The 16,450-nt window shown below is 35.1% G+C and overlaps 1 protein-coding gene across 7 annotated transcripts in view; it reads left to right on the top strand.

The window, feature by feature from the left end:
• The first annotated feature begins 5,002 nt into the window (after positions 1–5,002).
• The window catches only part of LOC149029556 (adenine phosphoribosyltransferase 3-like), a 43,508-nt gene continuing 32,060 nt past the window's right edge, over positions 5,003–16,450 (top strand). For all 7 annotated transcript variants that reach the window (XR_016171182.1, XR_016171183.1, XR_016171181.1 and 4 more), the window contains exons 1-2: positions 5,003–5,293; positions 5,490–5,600. Coding sequence is in view for 3 of the 7 variants with exons in the window: in XM_089141946.1 (XP_088998072.1) it covers positions 5,212–5,293; positions 5,490–5,600 (193 nt within the window). In the remaining 4 variants the exon portion in view is untranslated. The remainder of the gene's footprint in view (positions 5,294–5,489; positions 5,601–16,450) is intronic.

The raw sequence follows: 16,450 nt of genomic DNA, 5'->3' as shown, positions 1-16,450 counted from the left end.
ATGCTTCAGGCTTGCCTTCTCGTCTCCTCATGATGATGAAGATTCGGGTTCCTTGGATCTCCCTAATGCCTAGCCATCATTCAGAGCATAGCCTGCATTTCAAGAAACTAAATTTGCACTTGATTCATCTGCTCCTAAATGACTGGGATCATCTAGATCTTTCTGTTTGGATCATTCAAACGGGCTCCTTTGGCTACCTCCTCTTCCTCTTGTTGATCATCCTCATGAGCGTGATTCCCCTCTGGGAGAGCAAGATTTCCACCTAAAGGAGGTGGATGAATATGATTTTGATGCCTCTGAATCGTAAATTAGGAGTCTATATACCATGGCTTTTTGAAGCATTTCCCACACACGGTGCCAAATGATGCATCCAAAAATTGATCAACCTTCGGATTCCTGCAAAACAACTTCAGATGTAGGTTGACTCAACGATCGGGAAGCCAACTCTGATGGCTAAGTTAATAAGTGAATCACCACAGAGCTCTGGCAAATTATAGAGCTTAATTGAAAACGATAATGGAGGAAGACGATTTATATACCTTAGATTTGTGTGATACTTTAGTTTATATAGAAATCACCTCTTATTCTATATCTTTGGATTCACTCATTATCTTCCTTTGTAGCCATTCGATCGTAGGGTTTTTCTATTTTTTATGAGTCAGTTATAGTTTCCATGTGTGGCACGATCGCCTATCCCGAATTTAATGGGAATACGTCTCTTTCTTTAATTGTCGAGTTCCTTCACGCCTACGATACCCATGGGTTCGATTTTCGAACTGGTCTCAACCCGGGTCATTGAACTGACTGTGGTTAGACCTAGTTGGCAGTTATTTTACACTTATTAGTACTTAATGTAATACTTAGGAAATTTTGACTTTCTTTTTTCCTTTCCAGTTGTACACTATATATTTAACATCACTTCTGCACTTTGATTAAGTTTTGAGATCCTTCTGAGATATTTATTACTTGACATATTTCATTATTTATGTTATTACGTTGATTTATTCTTGCTCATGATTGGACTATTGTGTGAAATGGTTGGTGATTGTTTAAGACTTGATCTATGGGTCTGTGGATCACACCGTCGAGCATTCGGGTAAATGGATACCGGTTGGGTGGATGTGACATAATGTCATATAGAATACATTGTGTATAACTAGGAGCTATTCTCGCTCCTCAATAAAGCCCACTAATGCCTAATTGTTGGATTCAAGCTCCACTCGTCCACCCATGGGCCAAAAGTTTGCTGAGCCCACGACGAACACCAAAAGCTTCACCATTCAGCGCCAATAACTTGGGATCGACATCATAAAGACATCTGAGAGGGGGTGAATCAGTGTCTTCTAAAATTCTCTTTGATGTGACGCTTCTTTAAACTCAAGACAAGGTTGCTCAAGATAATCCTGTAATTATCAATTAAATAAGGGCACGTCCACCACACCACAATGTGGCTGGTCTACCAGACAGTGCACCACCACTCTGCAATCAAAGCACTCCAATATCTGCAATGAAAAATAAACTAGAAACGCAAGACACCAAATTTACGTGGTTCAGCCAAATTGCCTACATCCACGGAGTAATGCCCTAAATAGAGCTTCGTATTTACTCAGTACTTTCCAACTAAAATTCTAATCACCACAATGATCAGAGAGCACCCACTATCAATTAATTCAAAATATAGAGCACCCACTCCAGTATTAACTCTTGCACCCACAAAAGTATAAGGCTACAACCTCAAACAACTCAACCCTAACTAGCAACTACTTGAAAGGTGAAACTTTTCACTACAATGATCAGAGAGCACCCACTCCAGTATTAACTCTTGCACCCACAAAAGTATAAGGCGACAACCTCAAACAACTCAACCCTAACAAGCAACTGTTTGAAAGGTGAAACTTTTCAAATGAATGGAGATTATAATAGATTACTCACTTTCTTCTTCAATGTTTTCACCAAAATACGCATCCAAGCTTGTTCTCCATACCCCTCTTGCTTCTTGGCTTCTCCTCCTTGTTTTCCTTAGTCTTCACAAGCCAAAAATCTCAAAAACCCTCTTCTATTTCGCTCGAATACGAGCTTTTAAAGAGAATGAACGTTAGTGCATAGGAACCGTTGAATTTCATCTTCTAGATGAGTCCCAAAGAGAATCTAATCACACAGCTGTTGGATATCCACTTTCAAGAGGCGGGTGAGATCTGGGCCATCAAATCCTTTAAGTGATGTAAGATTAGAGTACCCTTCACCAAATTATTTCAAATGGAATCTTTTCTAATCTTGCCTTTAAGTTGCGATACATTGGATCATGTTGATCATTATACTTTACAATGCACCACATTATCATGCTCCCGACCAACCAAAAGGCACGCGATGGAATATTTTCCGTCTTGGACACTTGAAAACCATGCGCATCAATCTCGACCCTCAAAATTGGATCTTCATCCACGTCCTTCTAATGACCATTAGATTGTATCATTCAATCTTTTAAAATTACACTTTCCTCATTGAGATGTAAAACTTATTTCACAAAGACCCCCGAACTCTTAAAAATTATTTTTGAACCCCTGAAGGTAGATTACATCATAGTAGCCAAATTTGATATTTCTTCTACAATGCCCAGATTTGCTTCCATATCGCACATTCTTACGAGAAACCTCATAACTCCCTTGTTTGATATCAAAATCACAATCCGAAAAGTGCGTTGGAAATAAGACTTCATGAACTACGTTTATTCATTTTAAGTTGAACCCATAAAACAACTGGATGACTACTCAAAAATTCATCCAATGTGATCCTTGTGCAGTGACCTGTGAAAGCCACTATTCTAAGTAATCTTCGCTTCACCCAAAACACTTAAATCTTCTCACAAACACTCAAAAACTGTTGTAATAGTATTAATCACCCTCTTAAAAATATAACAAATGCCCAAAGCCTTTTATGGGAGCTTCACTTCAGTACAAGTCATGTACTCTTAGAACACATTGTATTTTAGTTGCCAACAATGACAACATATGCAATCTCAGCCAATGGAACAACACATCTGCTCCACTACTATCACGGCAGATGATGCCAAAAGCGAGAGTTTTATTTTTCCCCTTCTTCTTTTGGGAAACAGTGAGAGATTTTTTGAGCAATGTGAATTGTTTCGCTCAATATAATTTATTTAGTAATTGTTTTTCTATATTATATTGAATTTGGTGACTATAGTTTATATACTTTTGTGATTTATTAAATTGATTAATTGAAACCATTGCCACTTGTTGATATACTTAATTAGCAGATTGGATTAGTCGAGGATCATCCAAGCAAGTAATTTCATGGTTCTTATTTTGATTGTATCTATTATGGTACTACGTGCTTAAGTATACATTTTGGATTATGATATGTCGAAGGATTGCAAGTCAAAATTATGCTTGCATTCTTTTTCATTTCTTAGTATCAATTTTCATTCTTATTTTGTTCATTCATAACATAATGAAAAATATTTTGAAAATTATTGTCCAAAATTGGTTCTAAAGTGAAACATAGGTTTGGTATATTACGAGTAGAAAAAAGTTAATTTTTCTTTTGGGTGAAAATATGACTTCTATTTTTTCTAAATCTCTAAAACATGATGTCCATGATAAAACCCATTCCAGCATGCCAAAAGTTAGAGAGGAGGGTTTAAATATCACACATGAAACAATAAAATTCTTGCATGAGATATGTACTAGAAGAGACACCTGGAATATCCTTGTATGGAGTATCTGTTATACATTCCAAAAGGGGGGGGTTTCACAGTGCAATATTTTCTGAAATAAAGCTCTTGTTAGAACCATGACAAACTGTGCTATTCATAGCTGATCTCAAGAACATGGAATATGGTCCTCCAGATAGCCCAGGAATCTCAAAACTCTCAACCCACTCCAAAGGAAAGTTGGACATAGTAAGCTTTAGGCTAAGGGGATCTAAACCATTATCTTGGTTCGATGACAAAAGGGCATGCAACGAGTGCACTGGTCCATCCAACCAATATACAAAAGCATCTCACTTTCCATGAAAGGAAACTTACTAGAATAGAAACTTGGCATATCCTTGTATGGAGTAGTCCTGGTGAGTAATTCCTTAAAGAGGGACTGATGATGGAGGTGGTCGGTGAGTCTCTCAGCGGGAATTTTTTGCATTCACAAGGTTTCGATACCGGAACCTTGCTTAAAGCGGACCAAGCTGCTTACCACTTGGACCAACCCCCGTTGGTTCTACAACCAAACTTTTACTAGCCCAATCACTAACTTTTCTACCTGAAACAACAGACCCATGCTCCTAAAACACTGGGCTAGAGAAAAGATTATGGGCCAATCAATCACTTTTTTCGGATCCTCAAGCAGATTGAAATGGACCTTCGACCCACATTGTTTTGGCTTTAAGCACCATCCCATCTATGTGGGCTTGAGAGATCTCCTAGCTTGTAATTACCCTTGTGGGGTGCAGCCCACTGGGAAACAAAATCTTGGAATGCATGGCATGACCTTATGGCCTTATGGTTCATATCTTATCAAAACAGGAAAAAAAAATCTTATAGTTCATATGTTAATTAAAACTAGATGAACAAACAAAAAAAAAAGTTAATTAAAACTAGAAAATGAATCTGATGTAATACTATTTAATTTCCAAAACTTTTAAGGGCAAAATCTGCCTTTTTCTTTTACCTAATCAATTTTAGGGGTCAAAATAGATAATCAAAATTCTCTTATAAATCCGTTTGAATATAATAGGATGTGGATATGGTATTACCACCATCCGATACGTTTACATCGATAAACAATAGTACTTGTTCATGGGTAATGTTTAATTAATTTATATTTACCTTATTTATATAATAAATCAAGGTTACAAAAAAAAGAAAAAAAAAATCAAACCTTTTATTCTCATCCGACGGCACGCAAGGTTCCAGTTTCTTGTGGGGGCGCAAATGGAAACGGGCAAGTCTGGTATCTGACAGTGACACTCTTCCTTCATGCAGAGGCTCCTCAGTCCTCACCAAACTCGCTCCAGTTCCAACCCAGATCCCTCCCTTTCACCACTCTCTCTCTCTCTCAATTTGAATTTCATTGCCTCCCTGTCTGGCCATTCTTCTTTTTCAACTACAGCAGCACACAACACTCACGAATACAATCAGAGAGAAAGCTGGGGTGGGTGCGGGAGCTTCTTTTTGGTTGCTCTCTGATTGAAAAGATGTCTGATTGCAAGGACGAAGACCCTCGTATCCATTTCATCAGCACTAGAATACGCGTGGTTCCCAATTTTCCGAAATCAGGTTTCACGCATATCTCATGTTTGTTCGGTAACATTAGAATTTTAATTTATTCTTAAATGGGTTTTGTTATTCTGCTTGAAAAAGTAAAATGTAATCTGTCTGTAATTCGAAGTGTAATGCTGAATGAGACGAATTTTTGGTTTCAATTTTAAATTTTTAGCATTTTTTTAATTTTATTTAACGACGATAATGTCAGGGATCATGTTCAAGGATATCACCACCCTGCTACTTGATCCTGAGGCGTTCAAGAACACAGTAGATTTGTTCGTCGAGAGATATAAGGGAAAAGATATATCTGTTGTTGCAGGTAATTGGGCTATTTGTTTTAATATCCTTTTCTGATGCTGGATTTGAGTGTAACAAGTAACTTTTAGGTTTTGCTTGTTATTTCCATTGGAGTCTGGTTCCCATGTCGTTACTGCTATTTGCAAAAGGGTTTTCTTTTGGGTCTTCTTTCTCTTATGGCTGTGAGTGTGCCCTCGACTGATGGTGTTTGACTATGTGTTACATTACTGGGCGTGCCATAGAGTACAAGCTCTGAATTTCGATGCGTTAGATACTCTTGTGAAATTTCTGTTTGCAACTTTCCAAGGTTGGTGGCCACTAAAAAGGATGATGGTTTTTCTCCTTGTTGAATGGTCTCACCTTATGCATGTTCAGATTGGGGCTGTTCTTGGCTCCAGTCTCTAATTTTGTGGGCTATTCTGTTCAATAACTTGATACCACCCACCTTGTTTCTTCTTCTTTCTGTTGTCCTTTCTTCCTCGGTTCATGGTGGTGCATAAATGATGAATCATTGTCCTTGGGATTACAATTCAGTCTGGGAGGATGAGGTCTGGTTTCAACAGCATTCTGGGACCATCTAGATTCCTTGATGGACCAAACCCGCATAACTCTAGAAAGAGTTTTCCTTATCTGAAAGATCAAGTTGGAACACTTCATAAGTAAGAGCTAGTGATTCATGTCTTTATTTGTATACTTTATTTCCCTGGCAAGGTCTCTCTGTCAACTATATGTTCTCTCTTTGAGACATAAGGCATCTACTGTGACATTGGACTTTTGCTTGGTGGGTTGACAAAGTTTTACTCATTTTGATGAGTAATTTGATAGAATGAATTGTTGGTTGTAATTCTCAACAATAACCCGATGTCAACTATTCCCAATTAGGAATAAGTTATACGTGAAACACATGGATGACCCTCATCGGTCCTTGGAATATTTGGCATGAAGTAAAGTAAGCTTAGTTGAATCCTGTTTAAATTTAAAAATTAGTTGCATACAGCAAGGATAAGATTTCATTGTTGATCAGTGTCTTAATCAGCCAGAAACCTAAATTTGGTAGAAACTGCTTGAAACTTGGTGTTTTTTGGGTTATACTCAACATGTGATGGGCTGGTCAAAGCTGGTCATAACTGTTAAAACTGGTCGAGACTACTAAATCGGGGTTGGTTGAAATTGGTTAAGTGGGTCAAAACTTGGTGTCTATTAGTTGAAAGACTTGAAACTATTGAAGATTCTGAAATTTTGTGAAACTAGTTAAAACCTGTTGATACCTGCCTTTTTATTTTTTACAACTTTCTTAAAATTTCTTCTTGGTAACTGTTGCTGGTTGAAATTGGTCAAAGCAGGTCAAAACTTGGTATTTATTGGTATAAATACTCGAAACTATCAATTTTTTGAAATAATGTGATAATAGTTGAGACCTTCTCACCCTGGTCCTTCCCCCCCAAATTCCCTTGCGATTTCATCTTGGTAACTTGGTGGTATGGTTGAAATTGGTCAATGTTGGTCAAAACTTAGCATTTATTGGTAGAAAGACTTGAAACTAGCGAGAATTTCAAAATATTGTGGAACTAATCAAAACTTAGTATTTTTTTTTTTAAATCTTCCCCAAGATTTCAACTTGTTCACCTGCAAAACCGAGATTTGATTTGTTTCTATGCTGTACAATATCTATCTGCACAAAATTTATCAGCATTTAGCCATATTAAGAAATCCTAAATATAAAGTAGATTTATAGAGCTTATTGTTCCCAATTATAGTTTTATGCTTAAATAAGTAACAAACTCCAATATTTGTTCTGTCTTAATTGTAGAAGAAGTTCAGTGTCCTTGTGAACCCAATTTATTCAGAAACCTTATTTAATTTTATCGGTATACTGCAATATGGATGTTGATTTATGCATGTTTATGTTATTTACGCTGACGTAGGGTAGTATCCATTTCCCAATTTTCTTACCTCTGTTTATAGAGTTTTCTTTTGTTTGGTTGTCATCTCCTCCCTCCTTCCTACCTTTGGATGGCTTTACATTTTTGAAAATTGCTTGAGTTGTCATTCAAGTTAGTTGGGGTCTGCTTGTAGTTTTGATGTCATGGTCTGGATAAGTTTTGCTTCGGTAAATTACTGTATATAATTGGTTGATGAATTAATAATTGATTTGCTATGTTTCATGAATGACATGCATCGTTTGTGATTCCCTGTGAATGCTCCAGTTGTTCAATTTGGATCCATTGACAGGGAGAATGTTATCAAGATAATACTTTCACCTTTGTTTTGTGTTGGTATATTGTTTTCGGGGTGTTCTTAACTTCATGAAAATTGAATTACTGTCAGCAGTAATTGTCTCCGACTAAGAGTTTTATGCTGTGATTTATCTTTAAATGCCCTCATATTGATGATTTAATCCGGATGATGTTAGGAAAAATTGTGAGAAATATATGTATGGTTTAGGCCTTGTATATAGTATCATCTCAAACATATCTGATTGGAAGGCAAAGATCCATGTAGCTGACTTCATTTTGTTGGAATGGTGTAAGGCTTGTGTTGTTGTAAGAATTTATTGTCCTATGTCATCTTTGAACTTTAATTAGTAAATTGTTGGTTTTGCACATAGTATACTATTTATAACCCATAACTATGACACCCTAATTTAAGGACCTAATGGGCCCCTCAGTGCTAAAGTTTGTTGGGATCATATAGATAAAATAGTGTTTCCATTGCTTAATATGTGAAACATATGAAATAATCATTTTAAATTAAAATATTAAAAGATGGCAGAAGCCAAACTCCACTTAATGTAAATAACTGGTGGCATAACTAATTTCTTTTTATAAAGTCTTTTAGGACATTGAACTTAAAAATAATACATCATTTGGATACTAACCCCTCCCTTCTTCTTAACAATAAATACATTATTAGAGTTTCACCAACTCTAAAATAAGACAAAAAAAATTAAACTAGAATATCACTTCTTCATCTCCTCAACAATGATAATACTTTGCCTTTGTCCTCTTTAGTCCTAATACATTGCGTTTTAATAGAGGAATGAGTTAACGCCTTAATCATGCTACTAATATGTGTAACAATGTTAAACAATTAGTGTTTATTCATAAGCATGATAGCAGTCCATATAGACCATAAATCCTTAAATTGATCACTTATTTTTCAGTTGATGATTTCTTTCATTTTTATTTATATTTTTCATTAATTTTGATAATTTCTTATTTCATTTCACTCTTTAACCTCAATATTCCATAAGGAAGGTACATCTTCAGTCTATATCACTGCAGTCATTCTATTTATATCACTAAAGTGGCTTCAGTCTATGCCACAAAAATGGTTTCCGTCTTCACTACCTTTCTTGCTTTCATGGTCATATGATAAAAATGATAGTGTTCTTGCAATTTATCTTTATAGATTTTCCCAATGGCATCTTATTTTCTGTGCAGCTTTTTTGGTCATATGTTGTTATCTCCTTTGGAACTATATATTGCAATACGGATAAAGTTACTCAAGTTAATTTTTCAAGTCATGGCCTTTTTTGATAGTTTGTGGATTTATTATTTAATCGTATATTCTCATCATAACTCCCATCTTTCAGAATGTTAAAGTTTTAGTTGCTTATTCACTAAGGAATTTTAAGCATTACTTTTTTTTTTTTTTTAATATCACATTATAGTAAGAATCGCATAAGTTTCCTAATCTTTCTGGATTTTTTTTAATCACCTTTGCATATTTCCTTTTAAGTCATATCTCTACACACTTGGTATAACTCATAGGTTTATATGTTGGTATTTAATATTAGTTTTTCACTTTTCAGCTTGTTAGCCTCAATGCCTCCTTGGTAAGTAATCATTCATTATTGAGTCATATAATGGCTATTGTGCTTGTCAACATGAGTATTTTATATCATTTTCCTTTCTTTCTTTTCATTCTTATTTAACATTCATAAAAGTCACATATTATTGCAGTAAAAGCTCAACTGTGTGTAGTATATCATAGATATCATAGCAAGTAATATTCATCATCGATGTAATCAATCCACATATAACATTTACCTAATTAAACCGGTAGTCATTAAGAAATTATAGTGATGTAGATGCCGAGCTGTTTCGGCAATAAATATGACAAAAGAATTAAGATGCCTAGGGCTGGCTTACTTTTGAAGCTACCCCTTGGGCCATAGGGCTAATTAAATGCATAGTTGGGCTTCTAGAAGAGCCAAAAAGTGTCACAACCTCTTTGGGCTTCAAGAAATATTATTTAAAGATTTTGTGGGGCTCAAAAGCATTATTTAAAGATTTAGAAGATATTTTATGAAGACTGAAGACTAAAGACCTTTTCAGAAGTTGCAAAATGGGTCATTTCTTTAGTTTCTAATTTCAAATTCTCTTAGTTACTAAAATCATAATTAAGAAGTTTCTATTCTGTTGTTGCTATAAATCTTAGCTAAAAAAAACTCAGCAAAGTACTTTCTATATTTTAATTAGCAGTTTTCTTATTTTTGTTTAAGAGTCTAAGCTCTCTCTCTCTCTCTCTCTCTCTCTCTATATATATATATATATATATATACACACACACACACAGAGATCTATGAAATTAAATAATGAAGCTTTGGTTTGCATCATTTTCTTTCTTTTTTTATTCTTCCCTTGTTTGAGTTCAACCTTGATCTTAAGACCGGCATCCACTGCTGCTACATTGAGAGTTATCTATGTGTTGAAGCCTACGTTTAGAACCAGCCCACCTTCATAACTGTGAATGATCTTGAGTTAATAATTTCTATCCATAATTGTGTTTCTTTGTTTGTGGGTTTTTACATAGCATTTACATTGATGCAGCCCCAATTTAATGAGGGCCACTTCTCCAAGGTCTTTTTCTATAGAACAACTCATATGGGACGGTTATGGGATATGTGGTTTATTTGTGATATGGGCTTTGATGGGATTATTTTTTAGCGGAGAAGGTTCAATTAGGGTTATATTGTTTTTATGTTTGGTTCACTATACATTTCTTTCTCTTTTTTATTTTTTATTTATCTTGAACAATCTATGTTTAAATTTTGAAGTTTCCTTTCAATTGTCCATTAGAAATCAACGTTTTTCACTTAATATAGTGATTATAGTCGTAATAAAAGTTAAACTTAAAGCTTGATATTCCTACTAGAATATCAAACTCTAGATTGCGTAATCCACCTATCTTGACTTTGCTTTATCTTAGTCTCCTTCAACCATTTTTTAGAACTTCAAAATAGAATAACCTCTTCTTCATTCCTTCAATTTTCTCTTCTCCTTCCTCTATCCTTCTCTTTTCTAGTAAAGAAAAGCTCCAAAATGAACTCAAATTCTACACGTAGTCTATTAGGATTCTAATGGCAATATATGTAAATCTTTATTTCCGTACCATCTTTCTCGTTATATCTTTATAATATTCTTCCTCCACTATATCACTAAACTAATGAAATTTCATGCAATTCGTATGTAGCTCTTTTTCTTCCTAGTAAGCCCTTAATTCGCATCATATATAACAATAACACCTCAAATCACTTGAATTGAATCAAAAGTAAATCGAGTGATGACAGTTTTGTAAATATATAGTTATTTGTTAAACTTCCAATTGTCATTACAAGATTCCTCTTCCATTATCTCTTTAAACCAATATATACTAGTGCAATCTTTATCGATTTCTATTATGTTCTTGGTCCTTATTATATATTACATTGGAATCTCAAATGTCTTAAATTGAAATAAAGTGAACCAGGCCTATATTCAACCTATATTCCATTAACTCATGACATATATAAACATTAAGAATATGACATTAAAATTATATAATTCCTCAAATCATATAATATCTTAATCAATCTCAATTTATAAGATAAATAATATTATAATTAGTCAATATCATTAATTTAATGATAAACATGTTATAAGCTTATAAAACAGGATTAAATCATATCTCATAAACTAGCAATTAGGATATAATAGTTGAAATAATTAGTATATTAACTAAATAAAAAGTGCCCATGTAATTTAGGCTTCCTCATAAACAATGGATACCTTCCAGTACAATAAAAGGTTTTGTTAAATAGTATCACATCCTTTCCTCCTTAAAACAAGTTTCACTTTCAAAATGTGCATACGGTGTTTGTTATAAAGTTGGGATATCGGGCTTGCATATTTAGTCTTAAGCTACCATGAAGCTTCTTGATTTGAATGATTGCTTCACAGTACCTTTACTGATGGCATTGATCGATTTCTCATCTTCTCCTTTTGATCCGAGTTTAATGAAGATGATAGAGTTTTCTTGAAGATAATACCAATGAAGGTGTGGTACGATTTGGCAAGAAAATTAAGCTAAGTTAGTGATTTGTGGGACCATTTGAAATTCTGGAGAATGTTGGGTAGTAGCGTATAGACTTGCATTATCCCCCTATAACTATCCAATACACATGATGTGTTCTCCGTGTTAGCCTTAAAGAAGTATGTAGGAGATCTCACTCATGTCATATAATATGTACCATTGCAACTAAAAGAGGATTTCTCATATGAGGAAAGGTAAATTGAAATCTCGGATTAAAAGGAGAAGAAGCTAAGAAATAGATTAGTGCCATTGGTGAAGGTAATGCAAAGTAATCACTTGGGTTGAGAAGCTTCATAGGAGCATGAGACCCATGTAAGCCTGATATCCTCAACTTTTAGCAAACAATGTATGTAAGTTTTATGGACGAAATTTATTTTAAGAAGGGAAGGATGTGATGTCCCATATCTTATACCATTAAATAATATTATTTATTATGTATAAGATAAATAATAATATTATTATACTAGTAGGCATCCAGTGTTGTGAGGAAGCTCGAATTGTTAAATTATATTTTTTAGCTAAGGTATTACTGTAATGATTATATGCTAATCAATAGTTTATAGTAAATGATCTAATCTTGTTTCATATGCTTATAACATATTTACTAGTTAAATTAATGGTATTTGGTTTAGCATATAATATTTTCATTACCTTACGGATTGACTTTAATTAAGATATTATGATTTGAGGAATTTTGTTGTTATGGTCAACCTATATTTGATGGTTCAACCACTGTTGGTTGGACGGCCTGACCACGATCGACCCAAAGACTTTGAACCGACCATACTTTGAGTTGTTCATAAACAAGATATCATATGAAATGTACGCACTAAGCATAACCAACCTCCTTAAAGGTAGGGATAAGGATTCCGATCAAGTCGGGTAGTTCGAATTGCTTTTAGAGTCCATATTGGATTCCACAACTACAATCCAAGTAATACCCTCTTGGTGGAAAAGATTCCTCTCCCCAGAAAGTTAGCAACAATTATGGAGTTTCATTCGAACTCCATTACTACACAGTTAATGTTATCTCTCCTAAAATCTATAAATACCCACACCTTCCTCATTAATAGGTACGCACTCTTGGGTTACTCTCTGGCATTGAGAGCTCTACGAGTTGTTTTTTTTTCTTCTAAAAGCCGTGTGCTTCCACTAACTTGATTGTCGGAGACATTCCTCGACCAATCTAGTCAAGCGCGTTTTTTGTAGGTTGTTCGCTTGCGCTGCCGAACAGGATTTTGCAGCAACATTTGGCGTTGTCTGTGGGAATCTTGATAAAAAAGCCATCATGTAAATCAGATCAATAATGCTAAATCAACCCTCCGAATAATGATTAATTTTCTGTGTTTCCTTGTTGATACGGAAATCAACAAAAATTCAGTTTGTTTCCTTTTGGAGTTACATATTCTAAAAATCACTACAAATCTTTCCACCATTTGATCAAACGTGAGGTGATCGGCAAGTTTGCTTGTGAGCTAATACTGGCTTCAAACTCCCTTTTTGAGTAATCTAATCATAAGGTACATTGTACATTCCCTCGTCTTATTAATTAAAATAGCCATTATTTTTCATTGAGTTTGAGGAATTATTTTTACCAAAATTTTTTTAGTGTTCTGTTACTCTTGAATTGAGGCTACAAAACCAATTAATTGGAATTTTGTGGGAACTCGCTCAGTTTTATGAGAAGTGGATGTGATCAGAATTTTGTTTTTTTTTTTTTCTTCTTTTTTCTGAAGTTTGATTTACACGACCTTTTTTAATTGGTAAACTAATTCACACTTTACCTTGAAGAGAACCGACCACTCGCTTCATTGAGTGCTTCGGTTTTTTGTAAAATTACATTACTAAGAACAGAACCACATGCCTTGGTTTTTGAAAGCACCTTTCAGATTTAAGGAAAGAGAAGGTAAAGTTTGCATGATTACTTTGTTTGAGGAAGTCATTGTCACAATAAATGAACTATTCTTTATGTTTTGCTTTTGGTAAAGTACGATTACCATAAAGTGAATTAATTGTAGATTTATGATGAATTAACTATTCTTTATGTTTTGCTTTTGCCAAAGCATGGTTGCAATAAAGTGATCTGCTATCCTTTTGGCAAAGTATGGATACAATAAAGTGAACTGATTGCATATTAATAATGTTAATATGTAATCTGTATGGTTTTGTTTCATGAAAAAGATGAAATTGCATTAAATCATAATGCAAAATTCCTTTCTTTCGTGGTTCCCATGCAATTCAAAATTCCCATCAGATTCTATCTCTTCTAAATACCTCGTTGGATAGGGATCCTTCTACAAACAAGATACCCATGCAAATACACACTTTCTAAGTTCCTATGGAGAAAGAACCCATGTAGACTACGGTCTTTAAAAATGAGCCTACTGCACTTGTGGATTTTCATAACTCCCCTAAGAGCGGAATGAGAAGTCGAGCTCAAAGACTCCTTTTTTGAAACGCTCTCTTCGTCAGAAAGAAAGTAGTTAGGCAGGGAAATCAGGCGGAACATTATTCAATTTTTTTTCCTTCCAGAAACCTTAGAAACAGAGAGAACAAGCAGAGCCAAGGAATGAAAAGCATGAATTTCTTTAATAAGAACAGCCGAACAGAAGAGATAGCATTCTTGCATTTTCTGCAAATCCTAAATAAGTTCGATATAGGATTTTGAACAGCATGCTTGGACTACTATCTAGCCTGACTTCTCTGTAGAGGAAAGGCTTCGGATAGTAAAGCATATATCAATACTTCAATAGAGAATGATGGGTTCTCAAGTCGTGTGGAAGCATCTTCAGAGAAAACCTGAAAAATTTGCTAGTCGTTTGTATCCGGGTGAATGAGAGAGTTTTCAAAAATGGTGGTGATGGCGTTATCGTAATTTCAGCGGAAGCAATAGAATAATTTTGGATTTCAATATACTTACAAGGACTGAAACTACCTTGAACTCAATAAATGCTCAGAGAGAGATGCTAGCGTATCTTTGGAGTGTTGACTTATGCTTTGCTTTCCTCGGCATCTAGGAAGTGAAACAGAAGAAGAAGAATTGTATAATAATGGTTGAGACGACGCAACCTCCTCAGGTGATACTACCACCACCAACAATAACGATAGCTAAAGGGTTTCCTCCAGCAGAGCAACTTAACCAACTTCACTACTGCATTCACTCTAATCCTTCATGGCGAAATCTTTTAAAGAAGTTCATGTATGCTTTTGCCTAGAATTTGAATGGAAGAAATCTCAAAAAGATATGCCAGAACTTTAAGGTGATTGTTAGTTGCCACTTTGAGGAAAGAGAAGAGGCCAACCACTGATTACTCGGTAGAAACAAAATCAAAAGAAGATTATGAATGAAGAAGCAATAGACGTAAAAGTGGAATTATCAAAATCGTCTTGCTCGGAGTCGTTTTGTGGAGTAGAGACTCGATTGCTCGACGAAAGGGACAAGTTTCCAGAGAGAAATCTGAAGTTGATAACCGGATCCGTTAATGGGGTTTCAAAGGCTCAGGGAACGTGGAGGAAATGCAGGCAATCACACTTTCCGAAAGCTCTTATTCAAACTTTTACTTAAGAAGCGTCGCATAGGTTCTCAGAGAATTCATGTACAGAAAGAGATCATAGAGCATGAAATTCTACTGCAATCATAAAGAATGAATCTAAGTCAGAGATTTCTTGCCTTGAGTCGGTTACTGAAGTGAGAAACCAAAATCTATATCCAACTGCTGAATCATTCGCAAAGGTAGCGGAGGAGGAAGATAGACTTTAGATATTTGAATTTTCTGAATTATCAGGCATAAGTTAGTTGTTTCCAATTCAGAATCCACCATGGAGAAAAAACTAAAGGAATCCGATTGTGAGCTGTTCCCTTCAAATTCCGATGGCGAGTTCTCAGACAGCGGATTGACGCTGAATCTCCAAGTGACTTTTTCGAATGGTCATTCGGAAATTCAGTTACTGTTTCTTCAATTCAAGCAAGAATTCTCAAAGCGGAGTTCTCGTTCTAACAACAAAGCTTCTTCAAGAGTGTCTATATAAGAGATTTCTTATCATTATTTCTTTTTTCTGACAATATTTGAAATCTTTAATTTGCAGAGATTCTTTCTACATTTCATGCGTAATCGGGAGTATTCGCCATATACAACCTAGAGATGGATGTGGAATATCAAGCGGAATATATTAGGAATTTTAGAGGAATGCAACTCTTTACTTGCAAATAATTACTTTATCTTTGCCAAAGGCCCTAGTTTTCTTCTATGATGGTTAAGGCATTGAAATGACTATGCTCGACTAGCGCTGGAGTGACTCGGCTCGACCAAAACAATGATTCCTTGATTAACATCAATTGGTCTACTGTTTAGTATCAATTCAAAATTTGCTTATTGAGCAAATCTTTGAGTCCTTGTTAAGCATCGATGTAAGTTTCACTCCTTGAGCAAACACCGATTCTTTTGCTTAGCATCAATTCGCTTTTTGAGCCATTCCCAAGTTACCATGCTCGGGGGAAGTAGTCGAACATATATC

Source organism: Hakea prostrata, chromosome 1 (assembly GCF_041222555.1).
Source record: "Hakea prostrata isolate BN-2017 chromosome 1, UWA_Hpros_2, whole genome shotgun sequence".
NCBI lineage: Eukaryota > Viridiplantae > Streptophyta > Magnoliopsida > Proteales > Proteaceae > Hakea > Hakea prostrata.
The sequence above is the reverse complement of the archived record's forward strand: the minus strand, read 5'-3'. Positions and strand labels throughout refer to the sequence as shown.